This window comes from Drosophila sechellia, chromosome 2R (assembly GCF_004382195.2).
Source record: "Drosophila sechellia strain sech25 chromosome 2R, ASM438219v1, whole genome shotgun sequence".
Lineage (NCBI taxonomy): Eukaryota > Metazoa > Arthropoda > Insecta > Diptera > Drosophilidae > Drosophila > Drosophila sechellia.
Window position 1 is genome coordinate 10,373,389 of NC_045950.1, and position 25,870 is coordinate 10,399,258.

Genomic DNA, 25,870 nt, shown 5'->3' on the forward strand with positions numbered 1-25,870 from the left:
GGTGTATAGAGCCCGACATATATGAAAATATTAAATATTAAATGTGCCGTAACACGGGCGTTGAAAAAATTACCAGGTAGTCGTGGGCTCGGGAAAAAAATGAAGAGTTCCAAAGGGGCGAGGACGAGGTGGAGCAAGCTATTGGAGGAGAAGGAGCAGTAGGAGGGAGTGGGAAAGATGGCGAAAGACGAAAGCGAACGAAATTGTAATAGAGGTCAAAAGAAGCATTGATTTAACGTGTGCACTTACTCCCACTTTCTGCTCCACTCCTCCTGGCTTCCTCTTCGTCGGCTCCTCCTTTTTGTTCTCCCACCACCATCACTACCACTACCAGTGCCACCCACCGTGTGTCCTGTGTGTCCTGTGCCGTTCTTCGTGCCACGACTGTGAACTGTGTCTGTGCGTGCGAATCCAACGAAACCACCACAAACACAGCCGCAGCAGCTGAAAAAATCGCATGTAACACACCAACACAACCGTACACCACACACACCCATACACAGCTCTAGGACACACGTACCGTTCAATATCCAATAAGAAACCAAGCATAATTACATAATCAAATAGAACGACTGGCAAAAAAAATAAGGAAATATAAAAAGACAAGAGACAAACACGAATAAATAAATAAAAAGGAAAGCACGAGCAACAAAAGCGGAAACCAGCGAAAACAAGGACACGAAAGCAAACACGATAAATCAGCGCAAAGTGCAGCATTATTTAATCAACGCCATAGCCAGTCAGCAAGTGGAAAAACCCTGGAAACGCCTAAAAATAAAGGACACGCGATAACCAAAAATAGAACGTAATGATAAAACCAAAACCAAAGTACCTGCAACAATGAAATTGAGCAAATCTTAAAGGCGTAACCCGACAAGCAAGCCCAAGATTAGAATTACTTTTAGAAATATACAAAAGGACACTCGCTATATACAAAAGTGCTATAGATAAAACGATAAACGCTATCCGCAAAACAACACAAAAAAGCAAATAAATTAAAGTAGTTCGTTGACGTTTGTTCACCGCTGGAAGTTATCGATACAGCCCAAGGATATAAAGCGTAATCCCTGTTGAGATAGAGTAATGGAACTAACCTCGTAGTTTGTAGAGAGACCTGCGTCTCAGCCCGTAGGACAGCAAATTCAAATAACCGCAACATAAACGCACTTATCGACTAACTAAAACTACCAAGTAGTTGCCTCTCTATATACAATATATATACATATATATATATATATATATATATATACACCTACGAGATATATACAAGATACTTAGCCGTAGCGATTAGACGAAAAGCGCCAGTCTGTACATCTACCTATATGGATTTATTTTTATAATGCCGCTAATGCAAAACTGGATCCCCGCCCTCGACCTAGGCCTTTCAAATTGCATCTGAATAAGTAACGAGGGCGATATTAATGCATTAATTGGGTGGCGAAGGACGTCGCCACACGGAGTCCCAAGGAGGGACTGTTGCCGGGTCCGGATCCTTTGCGTGTTGCTCGTGTCAGATACACAAATACGCCCAGAACCGTAATCCGTGGACCCGCAGAGGAGGAGTGATACGAACGTACAGGACGAATTAAAGCTACCTGCTTTGGGTTTCTCGTGTTGCGCTGCCTTGACGTAACTCCGCCTTAACTCGCGTCGCTTCCATTTGCCACAAAAGTGAAAAAAGCAGAAAATAAAGGGCGACCGCAAAGCCAAAACTGTGGTGCGTTCGTTAAACTTTCATGACCAAACATTAACTTAAGCAGGAAGAAGGAGGAGGAGGAGGAGGAGAGGCGTGGCCAGAGGCCAGGTTGGAAGGCCAGGCGGGAAAGCATACATTTCGGAGCAAGGAAACTGAGCTGTCATCATCACTGTCCCATCCCCTCCAACAGCTAGTTTGTTATTTGTGATAAATTATTCAGTGATCCACATTTCGGATCCCGATCCTGCCCACCCCACTTCAGCTCCAGTTACCGTTACCGTTATCGTTATCGTTACAGTTCCAGCTCCAGTTCCAGGCCCCACCATCACATCTGTACACCAGCAACCACCAACCGAATAGCAACAATAACTATACCCTAGAGGAAAAACGTCATTTATAATCCAGAGTACAAAGTACGATTAGCCCCGAAATAACGCTGTTAACGAAACTAAAACTAAAACTCAAAGAAAAGCTAAGCTATAAATAGTAACATATGGTATTATTATACACGCAACTGAAAACAGATAGTGTCATAGAGTCACATAACCTCAAAGAAACGAAAACGAGCGCATAACGAAACAAAACGAAAAGTGAAGAACCATAAGCAATATAAGCAGTGCTGTTGACTATTTTAGAGGCCACCTTTTAGATACCGATACCTTCTTACCCAACCTACGTTACTCAACCAAACACCTAAGAACCCACCAAAACGAATCGAAAACCTAACCTAACCTAAAACCTTAAAACAAGGATAACGATGAATAGTCCCATGTGCGAGTGAGACAGCCGAATAAAGAAGAAAGAGAGAGAAAGAGAGTAACACAACGAAAAGCAATTTAATTTTGTTTACGTGTCCGTGTGCGCTGGACTTGTATTAGTTAATGCCAAAAATCGAAGCGGAAGTTGCACCCATACCTGCACACCCAACTACCACTACAACTACAATACACAGACACACACACTGAGTAACGATGACAAGGCCAAGAATTGCAGTGGGCATTGCGGGGCCTTTCCGGCGGCAATAACAACAGCAACACCTTGGAAAAAAAACCAAAAAAAAGAGCAACAAAAAAGAGCAGCAAAAATATCCACGATAACAACAACCACGTTACGTTAGCGAAGGTGGCGCGAGTGGTTCGATGTGGTTCGAATTCGAGTTCGAGTGCAGGTGGTGACGTGACAGCGGCGGCGTCGTGGGTCCAAGAAAATGCACGTTAAACACACTCAGCGCCGAGTCAGCGGTCCTGGAGCCTTCGGAACCTTTACCAACGATCAACGGTAGGCGTTACCCACTCACTAGTCATCCTTGTATGTCCTTGTACTGTTGTTGTGCACGATGTACGTTGTACTGGTGTGGGAGATCGGGTCAGTGCAGGATGTCCCCTATTCCGCATATCGGACTCCTCTGGCCGGGATCTCCCACGTTGTACAGTTTTGAGATGAATGTACCTAATGTTTCAGTTTCAATGTGATCTCTGGGGTGGACCGATTTTATTATGATAGACCTCGTTTCATGTTCATATACTGGAATTCCATTTTTTGGGATATCTAGGTTATATTTTAAAGTATAAAGTATCTTGCATAAAATAAAATTATTTTGTAATCCTTTTTAGAAAGATTTAAAACCGAAATATAGTTAAAGCACTCACTCTTAAGGCCAGGAAAATGTTTTTATTTTTTTAATGAAAAGGGCCAACGCTTCGTATGAGCAATTTAGTGACACCATGGCGTATGTGTAATACATTTTGACCACATGGCGTATGAGTGATTCCTTTTGGAGTCACATAAAAGTAATTAAATACACCTAATAAATATGTGATATCAAACATTATAAGGTCTGTGGTCCACCCTAGCAATCCTGTTCCTTGTGTTGTTCGTTTTGTTTCGTTTCGTACCGTTATGTTCAGTGTCTCTGTTTCGTTCTTTGTCTCTTGAGTTACCCTGTTATTGTTGTTGATGTTGTTGCTGCTGCCGCAATTGCTGTTGTTGTTGTTACTGTTCACATTCATATGTGTGTGCGTGTGAACCAGTGTGTGTGTGCGTTTGAGCGAGTTGCCAAGTGCCTTTTTTGCTGGCCTCCTGTGAACTGATTTCCTGCTCACAACGACCAACCCCGCCCTCCGCCCACCGCCCACTTTAAGGGGTCATCCGTCACTCCAGTCAATGCAATTACGAAACTAGATTAAAAGTCAAGCGAGGCCGACAACAATGGCCGAGCACCGATACCGATTCCAATACCAACACAATACCATACAATGAATTGCATTGCTTGAGAATAGTGTCAAAGTACTTTGAGTGCGAACGCACGCAGTGCTGCATACGTTCAGGGGCCACTGTACATGTAATTGCAATCGTGTTGGTGTGGGCCAGTCTGTGTGATTGTGTATGTGTCTGAATGAGCGGAAGCTTTCGCTTTTACTTCAATGATTAAACCACTGACCGAATTTCGGCTGGCATTTGTTTGTGTGGGTGTTTGTATGTATCGATAAGCACTTGCCGACTTACTGCATTGTTGTTGCCTCCCACACATACATAGCTTATTCACCGATAACAGACAGAGACGGCGACAGTGAGTGAGTGAAGGAGAGGGCCAGATAAGCTGCTCTTTTCTTTTGTGCCAAAAAGGAAGCCCGATGTTTCCAATTGAGCTAGTTCTAGTTCCACATTTCCATACACTCGACAGCAACAAAAACACCAAATGCCCATTCAAACACATAGGCACTAGCCCCACAGACACAATCACATACAGATACACATACAAACACATACATGGGCAGGACCCTCTGGTGTCTGTGTGCTTTGTGCAGTTAATTTAATTTCTTATCCCCCAAACGAATCTCATTTAAGTTATTTCCCGCTCAGTTTGTTAGTTTTCAGTTTCGTTTCCTTCATTTCTCGTTTATCGTTTATTATTTCCATTTTGGTACTCGTCACGTGAATAACTTGGATTTATTTCGTGTCCTTGTCGTTGTTGTTTTGCAGAAAACTTTGCTTGAAAGTGCAAAAAAGTTGAATACAGAAACTAAGAACCAACCAAACCGAACCAAATCAAAAACCAGATCAAAATCACAAACCGAAACCGTTATCGAACAATTTGCAACTTACATTTGCATTTGGAGCGATCCTAGACATCAGCTGTGAAGGTACCGCCGACCAACTTCCGAATTCTCCCCATACTTTCTCTCTATCTCTCTTTTTCGTCTCTCAGTGTCTCTGCCTCTCTCTGTCTCTATATAGTATATATAGATCGTAGACTCTGTATGGTACTTCCCTACTACTCTACTACTACTAATACTAACAACTTACCGTTACAATTCCAACTGCAACACTCATATAAGAACTCAAACACACTCACACAAACACATTTAATGCTTCTAACTTTTCTGCTCGTTACTAGAAATTAGACCGAAAACTAAAAAAAAAACCCACCATCCCCGCAAGTTTCAACTTTCTAGCTTTACAATTTCTGGTTGCAAGCATAAAGTAAACTCATTAACTTTGATGGACTTTGCCAACTTACTACCTGTCCCTCAAAAGTCCATCGATAAGAGTTTCGAATGCATTGCTTTAATGACTTTTTCCTCACCCCGCCAACCCTGCCTGCTTAAGATCTTTTGTAGCCCCACCACACTCCGCAGTACCCGAAACCCTAGAGAATGAATATCTCACACAAGTCGAATCCAAAAATTTATTTACAATTGGCATGCCAAATGGTTGTGATGTAGCATTTCTTTGTTTGTACACTCCACTGATTTACAGCCCGCTGCTGCCCGCAAGCCTGATTTATTAATTGCTGGTCTGTCATTATAATTAATGGATAATTTGGATGAATTCTGGTTTAGCCGAAAATCGTGTTATTTATAGTTAGTTGAGCTAAGCTCTCATCGAGTTCTGAGTTGAACTCAAAATTGAATTACCGACCGAGGAGTGTATTTAAAATGGCATTTTCAAACAAGCGACATTTGATGAACCATTCGTGAACTCAGTTCGTTATTGCAATGACCTTAACCGGGTCATCGCTGAGAGTTTTCAGATACATTCTGATCATATTTAGGATACATACCTTGCCTTGATACACTTGAGATATATAGTTTGAAAAACTTTTTCAGGGATTGGTATGGTAATATAAACACAGATTTTGGTAGCTTTCTATTCCCCAACATTATTATAACATACAATAGAGTAAAATATATTATAGTCAACTTTTCCAAACAGTCTTGTTCAAAGTTTTTCTAAAGATCTTAAAATTGCGTAGAATAAATCGCCATTTCAGTTTCCGATTCTGATTCACTTTCCCCCCCATACGAATAGAAATCGTAAATATATGTATTTTTGATCAAATAAAATCCGGCTGACTGCATAGACTTTGTAAATTGGCACAATGGTAAACATTTGTGCACTAAAAATGGAAATTTTCGTAATTTGTTTACACGGAAATGTGTATCGAGTAGCATGTTTGGCAATTTGCTTTCAATTTTGTTTGATTTTGCTGGCGGGCGAACTTTCAGTTCATGAGCAATAAAATGCATAATATTGAAGTTTTTTCGAAAACATTCGCCCAGAAACAGAATTAAAATAGCTCAAGCGGTCACGCTAAATGTTCCAAAGGTCAAGACCATGAAAGAATTCCGCATTCGATCGGATTCAGTGAGAATTAGAACACAGCATCTCGGTCGAGACAAGTAGATCAGTTGCAAATATAGTTGTGGATCCCCCATTTGGGGGCTCACAGCTGCACTTGATTTAATATCGATGAACGAAATGGAATGCAGGCAGGCAGCCAGGCAGCGACTCAATTACGTACGCCTTACGAATTTACGCTTAATGCCTTCAATTGGCTTTTGAATTATTAATTGAGGCATATTGTGTCTCAGCCGCGGGCGGCGGGGCAATGCTGGCGATTTCGATGCCAGAAACCTGCTCCACCAGACTCGTTTGGCCCCCAATAACAAAATCCCCAGCTCTCGAGGATGGGCAGCACATGCTCCGCACTCAAAGACTAATCCGCTGGCCGGAGGACCACTCCAATGCACCAAAAGTTGACATTGGACGCAGGCCACGCCAGAAGGTTACACTGGGAGAAATATGGTTATTTCAAATAATTTTTAGTGAGATTTCTCACTCACTGAGCCCGTAAAATGGGCCCAACTTGGCCAGTGGAATGGGACAAGGGCCACATTTGACTGCAGCACTTGACAGGTGGCAAATACTCGAGGCCGAGATGAAAAAGCCATCAGATAGGAACCCGAAGAGCTGGTATTCCCCGGGGCACTCGATGCTTTCGCTTTGATTTGGCTTTGTCATTGCCATTGCCTTCTCGAAAGTGACTTTCGGCCAGATTAGGTCCGAGATTGGCAAGAGGCCGCCACTCGCGCCGGCGGATGTGCGATTGTAACTCGTTCGGTATCTGCAAAGTGCACATTCATCGGCTGAGCATTAGCGTGCAAATATTTGACATATTTACTTGTATTTGCACAAATCCCATTCGAATTCGAATCAGAATTGGGATAATTGCGCCTCTGGCGTGAGGCAGCCAGCCACCCTTTGCCTAATTGACCGAAATTGATTCGACTCGATTCCGGACTGGGAAATGCTGTTTGCTCTGCACCAATTTCCCGCCCCATTTTTCGCGCTCAACTCTCGAGCTGGCATCCGGAATTGGAATCGGAAAAGTTCGATGCACGCACGCCGAGAATAGGGCACAAGCCCCACCCTTGCCCCCTCCAATTGTTTTCCCTTTGTTTGAAAACGGGGCCTTCCCCCTGCCTGCTTGCGCCGGTGTTTAGCTATATCAACAATAGTTTGCCTCACGTTTCGTAGCATTGATTGCCCAAGGCACAGTGGGCCCAGCCCTTATTTCCATATCACTGGCCCACTCTCGATACAGCTTCCCATGGAGCACCACTATGCACCACAGTGCGCCGCTGTGCTCCCACGCTCCCTTATCAGCCATATCCGTCTGGCGCAGCCTTATCTTATCTCGGCCATTTGGCCATTTGATTTAGGGCACTTCCGTCGCCCACCGTGCGGAATGCTTTCAGCGCCATTGGGGCACGCGCTTCCAGCCATATATCTCCATCGAATCGGTGTGTATCTGCATTCTGTAAATGTATCTGTAAATGTATCCCTATCTGTATCTCTATCCGTATGTAGTTGTTTGTTACCGCTTGTGTAGCTGTGGCTCTATCAGTGCTTGGCCTGCGTGCCGCCGTACATTAATTTAGTTGAATTTTTCGCGCGATCAGAAACCAGATGAGCATGTCAACCATTGTATATAGATGTCTCTATAAATTGTATCACACATCGCGGTCACATTGGGCACTCGATATAAGGGAAAGCGTTCTGAACAAATAAGGTATCACATTTAAACAATTCAAGAACAAATATAGAAAAGGATATTAAAAAAAAACAGCTTATTCAAAATATTTTGTAAAATATAAAGTGCATGTAGATGCAAAGTAGATACTTAAAAATTTAAAATCAATAATAAACTTTCGTCATTAATATCTAGTCGCTAGTAAACAGTAATGATCAGGTTGAGTCACACTTCATACAGCAAATATCTAGAAGTCACGAGATTGCTGAAGTCAACAATAATTAGCAAGTAACGTCATATCCTATCATTAATGAACAGATTTTCAGTGGTTCAGTATATCCAGTGTCCTCTGTGCGGTGAACTCACATAGAAGCCGTGAATGCGATACTCCCCCACGGCCACCGTCCCCCACCGCTCACATGTTGCACAATCAATATTTATAATAATTAAGAATTTTCTTTGTTTGTCTCGCGGTTTTCCACACTCGCACACACTGTTTCCTGCTCACTTTAGCGTGGCCCTCTGGCCGACGAAACCTGCGTTTCGTCTCCCTCCAATGCTTGCCTGCCAATTTGAAATAGATAAATTTGAGTGTTTGCCAGCGACGCTGGCCATTTTGATTCTGCCATCGAGCACGGTACTCATTGAAGTCTCCTCTTTCTTTCCGCCACCACACCCCCACTCCACATGCGGCTCCTTGGGCCGCCCGTGATGATTCCGCCAGCAGTGCCAGCCGCGACAACTTGAGCCCGGACAACCAGCAGCAGCAGCGGCACTCGCACTCGCACCAGCACTTGGTGCGCCAGTCTCTGGTGAGTCTCAGCAACGGCCAGCCGGCGGCATCGGCGGCGCCGGACAGCGTCTCGCTGCTGCGAGCGGGCGATGACCAGCAGCAGCATCTCCAGCAGCCACAACTGCAGCAACAGCAGCAGCAGCAGCAGCAGCAGCAGCACCTTCAACAGCAACAGCAACGGCACCGCAGCAGCAGCAGTCGACTATCGACGAGCGGCATCTCCAAGCAGAACTCATCGGACAGCAGGAGCGGACTGCGCATCCTCGACAGCAGCCACAGTCCGGTGAGCTGTGGCACCCAGAGCGTGAGCAGCACTGGTGGCCAGTCGGCGCTCTACGATGCCTGTCACGAGTATTCGCGCAGCTTGAGTGCAGCTGCCGCTGAAGGAGCCGCGTCGCTGCTCAAGAGCCACTACAGTGACCAGCAGTTGGCGCAGCCGGATCCAGACCCAGAACCGGATCCGGAAAGGGATCGGGATCGGGATAGGGACAGGGATAGAGACAGAGAACGGGAGCGTCGCCACCTGACCAACCTCAATCTCAATCTAAGCAGCGAGTACGACTACAGCGGAAGTGATAAGCAGCAGCTTGTCAACGAGACGTACATCTTCAAGTGCATCGCCAACAGTCCTTCGTTCCTGCGCACCAACAAGATCAAGGAGCAGTCCAAGAAGCTGCGGAATCTCTCCCTCAAGACACGCACCGCCAAGAAGAAGGGCCAGATCATCTCCAAGTCGAACGCGGTGTCGGATAACTCGCTGCATCCGGGCGACAAGTACCTGAACTTGTATCTGGTGGAGAAGAAGCACTCGCTGCAGCCGCAGGTGGCCTCCACGTCGAGTTCCATCAACACCCCGCATCCGCAGGCTTCCTCCGCGCCAGCCAGTTCGTCCTCCACCTGCACCAAGGCGCCGCAGTTGCCCGCCTTGTCGGCGGTTGCTGCCCGCCAGCAGCAGTTGTTGCTAAACGGATCGCTGAAGGGCAAGGGACAGAGTCAGAGTCAGGGGCAGAGCCGGCAGACGCTGCCCGGCCATCGGGCGTCGGTGAGGAGCGAGAGTGGAAGCGGGAGCAGCCACACCATTCCGGCGACGGGCAAGAGTCCGCCGGTGCCGCAATCGCTGGCGGCCAAGATCAGCAGCTCGGCAAGCGGCAGCAAGAACTGCAATTTGCTCAGCGCCAGCAGCAACTCATGCCACAAGCTGCACGCCCACGCCCAAGGATCGGGAGCAGGATCGGGATCTGGATCGGGATCAGGACCACCCGGACACAGTCACTACGCGGCCGCCTCGCCCAAGAGCTCGGTCAGCAGCAACGGTCATCTGAACAAGTACTGCCTCACGGACCTCACGCGCCGCAAGGCCGAGTTCAATCGCCAGCTGAGCGCGCCCACGGACTACACGCACCACTCCTCCAGCAACGGATCGCAGCAGGAGGGCTCCTCGGAGGCCAACGAGGGCCACGAACCGGTCGGCGAGTCCACCATCACCGTAGCCAGCGCCGGCGTATCGTATCCGCATCCGTACTCCTATCCGTATCACTACGCGCACCACGCCTCCTCGGCCACAGCGCCCGCCAATCTCAAGGCGTCGCTGCAGCTGCACAGCTTCGGGAGCCACCATCCGTGTCCTTATCCGGCAAGGCCCACGTCCACGTCGTGCACCAACAGCTTCAATCGGCGCCACATCCGCCGGCACAAGGGCAAGCTCGGCGATCGGTGAGTACTGTACATGGCTTGAGATACTTCTGCCTTTCTATTACCTTTATTTATGTTTATATTCTACCGTTTTAATATGGCATACTAGCATTGTGTTCCTATAGATACGTTCCATATGTTTTAGATACCATCTCTTAGCTTATCTCTCAGATACATCAGTGGAATTTGTCATAACAATAACAGTGCACATTTAATTGAAGCATTTAATATTGCCAAAGGCCAAGGTCATTGGCTTAGTTAAATATTTTGTGGTATAATCATGAGTACAACTAATCGGGAAATGCATATAAGATAAAACTATGATGTATAATCAATATTATATTAATTACTTCCTAGTGAAAAAAGTTCATTCAATGGAATCACAGTGTAGTTTGAAAATTGTAAGAAAAGGGGATTCCACAGACCACGTCGATGGGCTTCTCAGTTCTGTGGATTCCCCGAAAAGAGAGCGAGAAACTGAAGACATTACCTCGGCTTACAAGTGGAAATTACGCGCATACAAAGCGCCTGATCGCCCCTACTACCGGTTTTTTTGAGTGCCTTGGTCGCCGCTCCGCTTATCGCCGGGCATTTGCATAATTCCGAGGGAATCTCACTCCGCCGACCTGCCTTTCGCCTCGGATCGCGCAATAAACTTCTAATGCCCGTCGAGCAGTGAACTCCGCATTTGAGCGGATCGAAAGTTGGAGCGTCAGTTCGGAAATACCAAAAATCCCAAGGGTTCTGTTCTACACAGTCAACGGATCGGTGTGTGACGCGTTGCTAGTGCTAAAGTTAAAACAAAGTAATATTAAACTATTTGAAATTGAAAATAACATATGTATGAATTTACGTGTTAAACCAAAAACCGCATTCCATAAACAAAATAGAAGTTTACAACTATTTAGCTAAACATTTTTCCAAGGCATTGAGCAGTTTTATTAATAAGGAATCCACCGGATTGATTACCCAAACAAACGTTTGTCATTGTGCGTGATTTCGTATAAGTAATTGAATCGAGCTCGATTATATCAGCCTGATTGCGAGTAAACAATGTTTCAATCGGTTCGTGTGAATAACATAATTGCACAATCAGACCCAGACCCACAAAAAATAGCTTCCTCCTTCCTTGACCACCACTGATATACAATCTAATCTGCGCGTGAATGGAACGCGTTACCCGCATAAATTTGCATAAAATCCAGTATATCATCATTGTTTATGTTTAGGTTCCATGTGCTGTTCCCTCACTTTTCGGATAGTTTTGCTGTACTGTATCTTTTATTGGCATCAATTTTCGTGAAGACAGCCAGGCCAGGGAATTACAAGCAGCCATAATTTGCGTCGTCGATCGTCGCGAAATCAATTAAAAGGCAGCACAAATTCGTTATTTATTTATTGTGCAACGGCAGCGGGGTTCAGAACAGGTTATCAAGTCGGCGCAGCATCAGCAGCAGCAGTAGCTTAATAATTTAGCAAATTAACTAGTTGCCATAATAGCAAAGAAAAAAGAAGAAACAAGACAGAAAAAGATAGACAAGATCACGGTGTCAATATCTCAATTATTTAATTAGGCAATTGCCAGCCAATTTCGGAAGCGAACTGCAATTCCTGTACCAATTGATATTCGAGGTAAGAATATCGCTCAATCCAACCAGCACAGAAATTAGAAATAAAGAACTACACCTCGCTCTTTCGTATCTCGAGGACGCCCGATCCCAAACGAACCCATAAGATACGATACGATCCGATCGAATAGAATACGATGCGATGCGATACCATACGATACGAAGCATTCCATTCCGAAGTGGCCACGATCTGGTCTCGTTTTTCGGAGTGTTTGCCGGCGATTTCGATTTCCAGGCGGTTTGCGAGCGGCAACTCGGCCGGCGGTCGCTAGTCGCAAAAAGTTTGCCGCTGTAATCACTCCAAGTGCCGGGTTCTGCTCTATATACGTACATAGCTATATAGCACGCTTCCAGACTTCCTACGATTCTCCGTTTCTCAGCAGCCGTACTGTGTGAGTGAGTCGTTTGTGTAATCTGCATCCAATCGGCGGAAAAACATCTGCTTCAGCACGTTTTTCAAAGTTGCTAGGGAAAATAGTTTCAAATAAAAATCAAAGAAAATTCCGAGTGCGCCAGTGAAGTGCGATGAATTCGAAACCACAATTATGAAATGTAGATGTAGCAAAGTGATTTGATTTCATTTGATTTGTGTAATGCAATAGCCGCCGGCGGTTAACAATAGCAATAACTAATAAATTCATTAGGCTAATGCCAAGATTAAATTAAATCAGCTTCAACAACAGGCTTAATTAAAACGAAACTTTCCCATTTAAAAGTACACACTCAATTGAGTGCGAAAAGGCGAAAAGAGAGCGCTGTTTATAATAATAATAGAAGCACAGACACAATTACGAAAAAAGTATTATCAATGTACGAAAATATCAGTACGTCTAACCGTGACGCGAAAACCCATACCCATGTACCCATTTACCCAATGCCCATGCCCATGCTCGCATCCAAACTGAAACTGAAACTGAATTGGAAACCAACGTAACCGCGAGCACGCGTCTCCATCTCTCCGGGCTTTAACAATGGGTCCGCCGTGAACGTGAATAATATCCATATCCATATCCGTCGTTCAGTATTTTTTGCCTTTAGTTGGCTCCAAAAAGAACTCAAGAAGGGGGTGGGGGAATTCCAGTTTCACTGGCTGCCGCCCCGGAAAACCTTGACAATCACCATCTAGTTTTGTGGGCAAGGTGAGGGGCAGCTGCCCCGTATCTCTGATTCAGCCTGCATTGTGCGTGTGCCGCAATTAAAAGTAAACAAAAGTGTCAAGAAAAACTAGCTAGTTTTCAAGTTCGAATGTCGCAATACCCTTTCAAAAACCTTATAAAGTGGTCTTAAAACTTAAGTAATATCTCCACGAAGTTAAGCAAGTTAAAAACTTATAAGAGACCAAATTTAGTTAAATCATAATTGAAACTATCCAACCTTAACTACCTACGGTAAATTGACATCATTGAAATTGTGACAACATGAAATACTAATTATTGCCATATCATTGCTAACAATTACATATGATACCTTTTTAACTTAAACTTAACCAGATTGTAAACATAATGGCCTACTTTGCGCCACTTCATTTGAAAATAGCACACACTTATTGTTACTTAACATGACTCCGTGAACTGGAATACCCTTCGTTAGAGTATTTGCAATAAGCAAAAAAAAAAAAAAACAGTGCGTTTACCGACATCGCGGCATCCCGCCCACCTTGACAAAGTCATTCGATGTAGTTTCACTTTCATTTTGGGCACAACTTCCATGTGGCATTGAGACGTGTAACGGTATTTTATGATGGCACAACTTCCGTGTTTACTGATCCCGATCATGCCAATGCCATTTCAGACTGCTGAGCGGGGATAGCGAGGAATCGGTGCGCTGCTCCTACTGCTCGGTGCTGAATGTGAACGACAACGACCTGCGCATTTCGTTCGAGAACACCTGCACCGATTCGCTGGTAACCGCTTTCGATGATGAAGCCCTGCTAATATGCGACCAAGGAACCGAAATGGCAAGAACAATGTTTTTACTTATGCAACTAGACTAGGACAGACCAGGACATCCACCTTATCATGTGACCTTGACCGCCAGCCAGGCAATTGGTTTGGATCAGCGCACGACTAATGAGTCTCCACTCTAATCCTTCGCTGCAGGTACACTTTGATGACGTGTCGTTGTACGGCACTCCGAAAGAGGAGCCCATGCCCAACATACCGATCGTGTCGGAAAAAGTCTCTGCGAATTTCCTAAAAAGTCAATTGCAATCATGGTTCCAGCCGACGGACAACCGACTGGCCATGAAACTGTTTGGCAGCCGAAAGGCGCTGGTCAAGGAGCGCATACGTCAGAAAACTTCCGGGCACTGGGTCATACACCCGTGCAGTTCATTCAGGTGAGTACCATATCTATATATATATATATCACTATATGTATATGATATCTTATATTTCGATGCAGGTTTTACTGGGACCTTTGCATGCTTTTATTATTAGTAGCAAATCTTATTATCCTGCCAGTCGCAATATCATTCTTCAACGATGATCTGAGCACACGATGGATTGCCTTCAACTGCCTAAGTGATACTATTTTTTTAATAGATATTGTAGTCAATTTTAGAACAGGTAATGCACCCTCAACCAAGCCAACTAACTAACTAACCAATTAACTAACTAAGTAATCGCCTAAAATCACCAAATGTCCCCGATTTCTGTGCCCCTGCTTAACCGACAAACTTTTGCCCGAATGTCTGATTTCAGGAATTATGCAACAAGACAACGCTGAACAAGTAATATTGGATCCAAAGCTTATAGCTAAACACTATTTAAGAACTTGGTTTTTTCTCGATTTGATTTCGTCGATACCGCTAGATTATATATTTTTAATTTTCAATCAAGTAAGTCAATGTATTTAAGAAACAGTACGCAACATTTTAATTTAAGATTATGAAATTGCAGGATTTCTCTGATTCTTTTCAAATATTGCATGCCGGACGCGCCCTGCGCATCCTGCGCCTGGCCAAGCTTCTATCCCTGGTGCGACTGCTCCGCCTTTCCCGCCTCGTGCGCTACGTGTCCCAATGGGAGGAGGTCTATGTGAGTACATCCGGCTCATTTTGGCAACGCTCAGTCCTTTAGTTTCGTTTCGTTTCGTTACCGTTTCATCTTGAGTTTGCATAACGAAGTAACTAATTCCTGGTTTTCAGTTTTACGACACCTCTGTACAATATATACACAGAAAATATATTGATATTCGAGATACTTCCTATTTGCAAATATTACTTTGACGCTTTTAATGCCGTGCCTATGATTTCAACTAATCAGATTAACAAAAAGCTTATACACTTCAGTATTTTTGGGCTGAAAACGATAGTTCATATCGAACTATTGTTAAAAACCCATATAAATTGCGTTTAAAATTTCTTTTCACAACTTTTTTTTCTGTGTATATATTTGTTAACGTTCTTTGTTTCGTCACAGGGATCGTTGGTCCCTGAGCGACCCTCCTTTCGTTTCGATTTCCGTTCAGTTTGCTCCAAATTCTCGACCGTAAGATCAGCATACTACTCGTTCACTCCACACCACAAAAACAGATTCAAGGATCTAGGATATATGTAGGCAACTGCAGTTAGGCTTAGCACAGTGGTCAGTGGTCAGAGGTCAGAGGTCAGGGGAGTAATGTATTCCCAGAAGTGCTCACTTTTCTTTGTTACATGTGTGCGTACATGTGTGTGGCATTAAAAAACAAATAAATAACTACCAAATTGTGGATGGCGCGCGCAGAAATGTTCAAACTATGTATTTTCTTTGAGTTGTTATCTGGAAGCTCTGTGTCTATGATTTCCGTTAAACATTTAAATCCTTTGCGTTCGATTACCAATCGTTTTGTTTACCAAATATGATATACCTCCCTCCAACCTATGTGTGTCTATAAAGCCAATCAAACATAGAACCAGACAATCGCTGTACCATAAGCCAACTCAGTTTGTACATTATACAGAATGTGTGACCCCGATGTTTGTTTCGTGTTGTGCGCCTGCTGCGCTTCGGGTCCACCCGACCAGATCCAGAATAATCCCCTAGGCCGATATCTGCAAGAACATACCTATATATCACACACCCACCACACACCCACATGTTCTATTCGTAACAACACACTCAGATCGAATCGAAAATATATATCTATGTTTTTTTTTTTTTTTTTTGGGTTTTTCTCAAACCATCTGACGCGCTCGCTAAGCTTGAGAACTTGTTCCTTGTGCCGCGGGAAGATTCCTTTGCTTTCTTTCACATTTCTTCAGTTGAGTCTACGATTTATCGCTTTTGTTGTTCTGATATTCTGTACACGATTTACGATTTACGATTTCCTATTCATTTCTTGCCGACTTTGAAGCACTCAAATCGATATTCTTCATTGCACTTTGTACAACTCTTTGATCTTCTTTGAAGGCATTTCCGCAATTCCTATATAATAATATCTACGTCCAAAACCGAAATCCCCACCCACTTCCCGAGATTCCCACGCCACACCCCCTTGAGATACGTACAAGTGCAGCTCCTGTAATCCTTTGTAAAAGATAGCCTTAAATTGGAAACCACCGTATATTATGATTTATGTTTATTTTGTTTTTGATGCGCTCAACTTAAGCGATGATAAGAAAAGTATTCTGCTAAATGCGACTAACAACTAATGATGCTTTTGACAATCAGTTTAAGAACAACAAACAAAACAAAAATAAAATAAACAAAATACAAATACAATACAAAAATTGAACTTAGCTGAATCAGGGCCTAAAATACCTGTGTATATATGGTTTTTAGATTCTGCAGAATCTACAGAAAAAAAGTGCTGATCGCAGAGGGAGAATGAACAGAAAAGACAAAGATGGCTTGACAAAAAGCAACCTAATTCTCAAGGTAAACCATCCAATAAAAAGTAACAACCCAAAATCAAAAATCAACAACACAACAACTTCAGTATATATTGATAAACAAAAACCAAAAGCCTTGATTGATTGAAATTATGATTATGTATTATTGGCGCAACATAACTCACGTTTTTGAGGAATGTTAAAGCCAAAATTGAGTTTTAGTGCATAATTTCGTTCGATTGTTCGTTCGTTCGATTGTTCGTTGATCATGTTTGCTTGATTTTAATGTTCGTTCGTTCGTACGTTCTGTAAATTTTCTGAGACTGCCTTTTTTACATATTGATGATTGATTGATATTGCCATACATAATCTCTATTTCTCATTTGATGCATAATGAAAATCTCGTTAAATCAATAATGAAGAAGAGAGTTTAGACCAAAAGCAGCATACGAAAAACCAAGCATTTTATTTATAAATCTTCGGTGCCAAATCGAAGCTCTTTTCATGCTCTTCTCGCGACGTAGAATCAGTCAGAAGGATAATGTAATATATCTCGCTAGATTCCGTAGTTTTGGACTCCATGCATGGGCATGATCGGAAATCCTATAGAACTATTGTGAACCCCAGATTAGCTGGGTTATACTATATCGCTGCGAAGAGCATGAAAACGCCACAGATCTCAGGATATATTACGGATTCGAAATGTATAGTGTGTTGAATGCTTATTGCTTTAAAGGGACTAGGCAGCACGGATCAAAAGATTGCCACTGTAAAGACACAATCAAAACCGCACTTGATGATAATGTAGCTAGATTAATGGCTGCTGCTGCTTTCGCTAGAAGTTTAGGTCTTAGAAACGGACACAAGACACACATCCAATATAGTCAATCGATCTGAAAATCTGAAGGAAAACTGATCCAACGACCAATCAGATCGAACACGAACACTGTACTATATCTAGCCACATACTACTCGTATTTTATAGCATACATTTGTGGGCCCGTGCCAAATGCTTTCCACATATCCTAACCTATATCGTATCGTATCTTTCGTACTCAACTTAACCTCACTTGACACTGTTCAATGCTTTCTGCTTTTGTGCTGCGCGCTTTCCGCTCGAACTCTCTTGCCTTCTCCCAACTACACAGAGAAAATCTAATTGATTCAATGCAACCAATTACATACATATTTTCTAAGAAAATAGCTTTGAACATATCAGAATAAATTAATGGATTTTAAAAGTAACAGTTTAGGCAATCGCCCGGCAAGTCTTATTATAATTTTGAGAGAACAAAAATAAACTGATATGTTCAAAGTGATCCAAAGATCAAAAGGATCGTTTTTTGTTAAGATCCTCTACAAATGTAATGCTATTTTTTCTCTGTGTAGAAATACAACTCTGGTTTGCTGCCTCTGCTACCGTTACTTGTTGTTTGGTTACTGTTACTGGTTTGGTTTTGGTTTTCCTGATTTTTTATTTAATCTGCCTCCACTTCTCTTTTTTTGTACAAAAGATTTCAGCAGGAGCGCGTTAAAAACTGATAAATAAGCTTCTTGGGGTGATACCCACACACACACACACATGTACACGCACACAAGCAGCTCCAACCACTGAATTCTTGAATGCAACTACCGTTATTTTGATATCTCGATACCGCTCCCTCTCTCTCTCTCTCTCTAACTTTCTCTCAAGCTCTGTGTTCCTGCTCTTGCTCTATGTTTTTTATTTACCGTTCGTTTGGTTTTCGTTAATTTCTCGTGTATATTCCGTTGGTTTGTTTACCGTACTTTGTACAGAATTACGTAGTTCAATTACTAACAACTGCGAGAGTCAGAAAAAAACAAACGCTTTGATTGTAAAATACGAGTTTCGATTTCGATATTTTGATCGTCTTTGAACGGCTTAGTATTTAAACAAACGTAAAACAAAACAAACAAAAAATGAAACAAACAAACAAAAGTAAAGATGAGCACTTGTACCATAATTTAGCAGCTGATTTTGCACCTATTCGAAACGTAGAAATGGTTTGAATTTGAATTGATTGAGTTTGAATTGATTGCTCAGGTTGTACACTGTACACAAAGTACACACAGTACACCACCGGACACTATTGTATTGCCTAACACTAGACTAATCTTATCTTATTTTATCTTATCGGATATGCCATGTACTTCGAACCGCTCTGCTCCGATCCAATCTAATCCGATGATCTGGAGACCGAGGAATACAAGTATCCGTTGCATACTTATCGGGCAGAGTGGCGAGATTGAGTAATTTTCTTGTTTTAATGGCTGTGGTCTGGTTTTGTTTTAGTTGCTTTGATTGGCATAATGCAATAACTGTCATGTTTACTATACCGGTAGCTGGAAACGCCAATGACGCCGCCGAGTTGCAAATAAATTTTAACCAAGTTCCAAGTTTCATTTCCTCGTTTGGGTTTCCTTTCTCTTGTTTACTTGAGACATTTGGTTTTATATATGTGGAACTCACATACACATATGTAACACGTGCATAAACACTCGAACACACACAAGCCACCAAACACACACACAGACATCACACACATGGAGACACACACACATACACTAGCGGTGTTGGGCTTTGGTTAAAGTGCACTCCTTTTGATTGACCTTTCTGGTTGCAGTTCCTCAATATGGCCTCGGTCTTCATGAGGATCTTCAATTTAATTTGCATGATGCTCCTGATCGGCCATTGGAGCGGTTGCTTGCAGTTCTTAGTGCCAATGTTGCAGGGTTTTCCATCCAACTCCTGGGTCTCCATCAACGAGTTGCAGGTGCGCCATATTGGTAAAACCCCTCTAGCTGCTAACGGGTATCTAAATGGGCTGTTCCATTGCAGGAATCGTACTGGCTGGAGCAGTATTCGTGGGCATTGTTCAAGGCCATGTCGCACATGCTCTGCATAGGCTACGGCAGGTGAGTTGTTAATGTCCCAATCTACTCCGATTATGGGTATCTACTTTACTGCTGTCCCCATCTACGTTCCATTGCGAAGATCCTGCACAGGACAACCTTGTGGCTAAATTCAAAAAAGAAACTAGTAATATGTGTAGTAGTACATGTTTATAAGGACAACTGCCTCATCAAGTTTTTGTATTATCACTAAAAATCTCGTTCTTTCCAGATTCCCGCCACAATCACTGACAGACATGTGGCTGACGATGCTATCGATGATATCCGGGGCCACCTGTTACGCATTGTTCCTCGGTCACGCGACCAATCTCATCCAGAGCTTGGACTCCAGCCGGCGCCAGTATCGCGAGAAGGTCAAACAGGTGGAGGAGTACATGGCCTACCGCAAGCTGCCACGCGACATGCGGCAGCGCATCACGGAATACTTCGAGCATCGGTACCAGGGTAAATTCTTCGATGAAGAGTTGATACTTGGCGAGTTGAGCGAAAAACTGCGCGAGGATGTCATCAACTACAACTGCAGGTGGGCGATCTGTCACTGTCCAGTGATCTATCAATTGTTTCTACTTTCAGCTTACATACTTAGTATAGTATCCTCTTGGATTAGTATTTCACATTATATCTTAGTTTATTACTAATGACTTGCGGTCTTTCCATATTCCACAGATCCCTCGTGGCGTCAGTGCCTTTTTTTGCTAATGCCGATTCGAATTTCGTTTCCGACGTAGTTACCAAACTGAAATACGAAGTTTTCCAACCAGGTGGGTGAAACTAACTTCCTTATGTGTGCTTTTAACTAACCAATTCTGGGTATTTTAGGTGATATTATCATAAAGGAGGGTACGATCGGTACTAAGATGTACTTCATACAGGAGGGCGTGGTGGACATTGTCATGGCCAACGGCGAGGTGAGCAAAACTTTTGAGTTCAGTCAAAATCGAAAATCCACCATTCTAATTACCAACTCTTACAGGTTGCCACCTCACTTTCGGATGGGTCCTACTTCGGTGAGATCTGTCTGCTGACCAATGCGCGTCGTGTGGCCAGCGTGCGAGCCGAAACCTATTGCAATCTATTCTCGTTGAGCGTGGATCATTTCAATTGCGTTCTGGATCAGTATCCGCTGATGCGCAAGACCATGGAGACTGTGGCCGCCGAGCGGTTAAACAAGATCGGCAAGAATCCAAACATAATGCATCAGAAGGACGAGCAGCTGAGCAATCCGGAGTCGAACACGATTACGGCTGTGGTTAATGCCCTGGCTGCCGAGGCGGATGACTGCAAAGATGAGTAAGTTGACTGCGGTATAAGCAATACATACGTGACCCTTCTAACAAACCATCTTTTCATATTGCTCATCTTATAAAAATAGCAATCTTCTATAGGGCCTCTTTAACAACTGGGTGGAATATGTTTGTTAATACTTTTGCTATCTGTTTCAGTGACATGGATCTCAAGGAGAATTTACTGCATGGGTCAGAGTCGAGCATTGCTGAGCCGGTGCAGACGATACGTGAGGGTCTCCCGAGGCCACGGAGCGGGGAGTTCCGTGCCTTGTTCGAGGGTAACACTCCATGACACTGAGGAGCAGTGACAAGCGGTGCCCTCGGGCACCGGGCAACCATCTGAAGCAGCGGTTCGCTGGACACTCACTCACCAAAATCCACATCCATACTCCACACGGACTACCACACTCACACACACACACTCACTGCGTATATAATAATTTAGTAAAAGGAACCCCAAGACGCGATAAGAGTACACTAAAAAAGAATCAATTTATGGTAGACACTCTATATATGCAATTGCGATTTAGTAGAAAACGTATTAAAAACAAAAAACCCAAAAAAAAAAAGAAGATAAAAACAATTACACAAAAAATGTCCTCAATAATTATTCATAATTTCAGCTCCGCTAACTGTGATGACTTTAATATAAGAATCGAAAAAAAATTAACAAACAAAAAAAAAAAAGAAAACGAGTACATACAGAGATAAATTATGCGATAGAGAGAACTCAGCAGCCAGCAGACAGATCAGAAAATCACAACCCACGGCCATAGAAGATCTGCTACCCACTCCACACCCACACCCACACTACACACCACACACCACCACCGCCATCACAAACAGCAAATACTGACATATAACGTAAATCTACATATAAGTTTTATGCCCACGATATTGTAACGATAACGAAGTGAATAGACTTTTGAATTGCTACCTAGGCGTTAGTCCTATGGACCTACTCTACAAGAACACACAACCACACAGCAGCAAGCACACCTGTAGGTGGCCAAGTGGCCAACGGGTCAAAGGTGACACGATTCAAGCAACAGGCATCAGGCATCGGGGGGCGACAGTGACAGTCAGACAGACAGACATGCATCAACTTATGATATAAACGAAGCGAAGCGTTACAGCATACCAAAACATATTTATGCGCGTAGCTATTATGTACTCGAGCAACCAACAAACAAACAACAAAACAATTATGTATTATTGCGATTATATAGCATATTTAAATACGCATTGCAAAAAAAAAAAAAACAAGAAAAAGGGAAAACATAACTCAGCAATATACAAAACCAGAAAAGAACCCAAGAAACAAAACTAAATGAAAAGTATTTAAGCAAAAATTTAACGAATGCGCATTAGTAGATGAACTATTAGTTTTTCACTCACTAACAAACAAAACACCACTCGACACACAACGTAGTAGAGAAGCCTCAACAAAAAAAATAAAAAAACATAATGAAAAATATATGAAAAACCAACCTCAGGGTGCCGTCGTTTCAGCGGTCACCAAAAAATAAAAAAAAACAACAACCAAAAAAAAAAATCTAAAAACAGACAAGAAACCAACTATATACACAACATATATATACAAAACATAGACAATGTTGTCTTTTATAGGGAATTGTTAAAGCGCCTCAGTTACATTTCAAGTATTTATTGCGGGCCTGCCCACCAGGCGAGATCATGATTTTCCATTCAGATTCAGAATTTCCGTTCAAGATGCCACTTTTAGTTGCGAGCGAGATCTCTTTTGCAAGTGGTTCGTCTTTGAGTCCTTGTTTGTTTTACTTTCGGGCATAAATCAGGCGAAGGACAGCGACTTGTTGAAGGATTTATGTAACCTAGTATTTTATTACACGTAAACTAATAAAAAGAAAGCAGAAGGACAGCGTTTGCCTTAAAATAATATGTTAACGAGTTTCCTTGAAGTCAAACTGTGGGAAACATAATTAATCCGTTCGACATTCCATGTCGACGCGATAGGAACTTGAATTGGGCTCAACAGTAAGTCACACAAGTGGTAATTAATGCAATATCAATATAATACAAATCTATACACTTGTGCAGCGGCGCACCCAACCAGATTCTATGAGCGCTCTATTTAAATTAATAGTGTGTGCATGTCTTTCCGTATCAACTAGCACAAGATAGGCAGTATTGTTCTGCAAAGGTGAAATTTATATCACATTTTACTAAAAAGTACAAGTTTATCGACCCACCTTAATAGCTTCGACCTTGGCGTAAAGTTGGCGCAATAATATCATTTCGTGGAAGAAGCTAACAACTTCTGCGGACCATTTTGGAGCCTTCCACTGCGTTATGAACGCCAATCGACCGGACAAACATTGCCGTGGCAGCAAGGCGAACTGCTTGAGCAGAAACTTAACATTCCGCTGGCACACGCAGATTATGTCGCCTATGTCCACCAGCTCAACCTCGATTGATATTTTGTTGTTACTGGACCGGTAGCCTAATACTTTGGCCCTTTCCCAGCCACTCGTACCGCGAACCACACAGAGATGATCCGTAGTTATCAAAAACAGTGGCATTGTGTAATTTTCCGAGGCACAATTGTCATAAAACGTTCTACAGGAAAAATATAAATATTGTAATATCTCTCACAGTGTTATTATGGATATCTTACTGCATATTGGCAAACTGTGACTCGTAGTCTTTAAACTCTTCGTTATATATCCAGAAGTTGAAATTGTGTGGATTGACCAAGCTCACTAACTGCACCCTAATGCGCTGCTGTACCTCAATAATGGACTCAATAACGCGAGAAGGCAGTGTGAAATCAGAACGAACCGCATCCTTAGGGTAGTCAACGCCTAGAACCCGATCGTCCTGTGATAAGAAATGCCCAGAATAAGTATTACATTTTAGATGGAATCAAGCTATAACCTACGACAGCATAAGATGGAATGGCATTTTCATCTTCCCCATCGTCAGAAGACGCGTAGTGTAAGCAATCCTCCGGCGGATCCAGCGGCCTGACAGCATTATATTGAGTTGTGGTCATCGATATGTGATCAGACCCATCCTCGGATGAAAGCACTTGATCTGGATCTTTAACCTCTCCATAGATAAAGGGGTCCCTGACAAATTCGTCCTCATCATCCTCATATATTTCGTACTCTAGCTTTTCTTGGTAACCAGTGGGAGCAACGCCCACGGAAAGGTTTTCAAAAGCTTTGGCCAATTCCTCGTTTTCTTTCTCTGATTCCTGAGCTGGCACGTCTTGCTTATTCTCAGTAGATGTTTCAGGATGTGTCTGATGGTTTTGCTCCTTTGAGGGTTCCGGTTTTTGGCCGTTCTGTGACCAACCATTAACTTTCAATGACTTGGAGTTGGCGTTACATGGAAAGCTTGTCCTTTGTGGTCTAAAGGTACTCTGCGGAAAGGCATACGGATTATTCAGCGACTGAAGATAAAAGTTGCACTGCAGATAATTATATAGCACCTGTTGCTGTCTGGTGATGATCATTTGGTCAATATTAGCGTAGATAACAGGCGTATGGACGGGAAATAATAGTCGACTATAGTTGGGATACGAAACAGGAAGTTTCAGATTGCTGGGCCTTTGATAAGTTTGGGACGGAGCTTTCTTGTTTTTACTTTTAGAGGCGCGTTCGTTAATGAAGACCAGATTGGATGGCTCGGAGGCGTAGCAATACTTGGGTTTGTGTAAGCCTCGATTCTTGGACTTCTTTTGGCAACGGACGAATTGCTGAATGTGCGCTGATTTGGCAGTGGCTACTGCAGTTATCCATGCCATTTGTCCGTGGCCCGTCACCTGGTAATTGGTTGTCGCTTAACGAGTGCTTATTTGGATGTATTATTTATATACTTACCGTAACCATATCCGGAATGGATCGGAGAAAGGATTCGGCGTCCTTGAATCCCAGTTTGCTGTAGGGCAAAGTGCAGCCCTCTTCGCTGAGGTAATCCCGCATCATCTGCTCGACTGTCAGTTTTCCTGGTGAGGACACCACCAGCGAGTGGACCACCTTCTTCACCAAGCTTAACTCTCCACGATCCTCCATGCTGAATTAATGTTTGTGATTTTGCAGATATGCGTTCCTGTTTTATGTATATTTCATTAGAATGCACTGATTCATGTGTAAAATGCGCCAATACGCTTCCAAATAATCAGCACAGCTAACTGTAAACGTAGTATTGCATACAGTTATCGATAACGGCTGCGTTGTTATCAACTTAAATCGATAGTTTTGATATGTGCGTCAAATTAGCGTCGATGAGATAATGTTTCGAAACGGTGGATATTGGAACATGGGGAACTTTTTAATTATTTATTTTTTCGTTATTTATAGGTGAATTCTAAAAAGAATTCCCTCAACTTGTAGGGAGGCGGAAATCTGTGGATAATTTTACTATACATTTTTCCAGGATCATTTCTTAATTAGGCCTACATAAGCCTATAAGCACGGCATTCCGGAACACGCTCTGCGAACAAACACTATTTGATATTACAAAGTCATATTTTAAATTCTGCCGCCGACTTTTTAGCCAACCATTAAATATCGATGTAATTTTTTGTTAATATGGTTTGGTGTTATCGATAGGACAGTGCTGCCAGACCTTAAGAGGGCCTATCGGAAATTTCCCGCCACGCTTAAACTTAATTATTTTTTAATAAGGTGGCATAACACTATTAAACAATACATAAACTTAGTGTT

The 25,870-nt window shown here is 42.9% G+C and overlaps 2 protein-coding genes across 11 annotated transcripts; one reads left to right on the forward strand and one right to left on the reverse strand.

Moving 5' to 3' along the window:
- Nucleotides 1-490: 490 nt before the first annotated feature.
- On the forward strand, nt 491-23,076 carry LOC6609122 (potassium/sodium hyperpolarization-activated cyclic nucleotide-gated channel 2). Of its 10 annotated transcripts, none has more exons than XM_032715271.1 (15): nt 491-2,974; nt 8,737-10,518; nt 13,917-14,082; nt 14,225-14,463; nt 14,529-14,692; nt 14,828-14,964; nt 15,011-15,163; nt 16,889-16,984; nt 19,584-19,733; nt 19,799-19,875; nt 20,084-20,395; nt 20,539-20,633; nt 20,692-20,780; nt 20,846-21,162; nt 21,315-23,076. In XM_032715271.1, the coding sequence occupies exons 1-15, from the start codon at nt 2,904-2,906 to the stop codon at nt 21,448-21,450; spliced, it is 3,984 nt and encodes a 1,327-aa protein (XP_032571162.1). In that variant the 5' UTR covers nt 491-2,903; the 3' UTR covers nt 21,451-23,076. The 10 variants fall into 10 exon arrangements, with proteins under 10 accessions (XP_032571162.1, XP_032571171.1, XP_032571164.1 ...); XM_032715273.1 differs by having other exon boundaries at nt 531-2,974; nt 8,740-10,518; XM_032715274.1 differs by having other exon boundaries at nt 532-2,974; nt 15,026-15,163.
- On the reverse strand, nt 22,330-25,345 carry LOC6609123. The gene is made up of 6 exons (XM_002033789.2): nt 25,025-25,345; nt 24,634-24,966; nt 24,079-24,564; nt 23,815-24,017; nt 23,390-23,756; nt 22,330-23,332 (listed from the first exon to the last, which is right to left on the reverse strand). The coding sequence occupies exons 1-6, from the start codon at nt 25,214-25,216 to the stop codon at nt 23,222-23,224; spliced, it is 1,692 nt and encodes a 563-aa protein (XP_002033825.1). The 5' UTR covers nt 25,217-25,345; the 3' UTR covers nt 22,330-23,221.
- Nucleotides 25,346-25,870: the final 525 nt, after the last annotated feature.

Excerpts from the sequence above, each read along its gene's own strand:
- LOC6609123 (XM_002033789.2), bottom strand. The coding sequence starts at position 25,216 with ATGGAGGATCGTGGAGAGTTAAGCTTGGTGAAGAAGGTGGTCCACTCG. Across the intron at positions 24,018-24,078 it reads CCATTCCATCTTATGCTGTC|GACGATCGGGTTCTAGGCGT; the intron begins GTAGGTTATAGC and ends TTCTTATCACAG. Across the intron at positions 23,333-23,389 it reads CCAAGGTCGAAGCTATTAAG|AACAATACTGCCTATCTTGT; the intron begins GTGGGTCGATAA and ends TCACCTTTGCAG.
- LOC6609122 (XM_032715271.1), top strand. The coding sequence starts at position 2,904 with ATGCACGTTAAACACACTCAGCGCCGAGTCAGCGGTCCTGGAGCCTTC. Across the intron at positions 14,083-14,224 it reads GCGACCAAGGAACCGAAATG|GTACACTTTGATGACGTGTC; the intron begins GCAAGAACAATG and ends CCTTCGCTGCAG. Across the intron at positions 19,876-20,083 it reads CTCTGCATAGGCTACGGCAG|ATTCCCGCCACAATCACTGA; the intron begins GTGAGTTGTTAA and ends CGTTCTTTCCAG.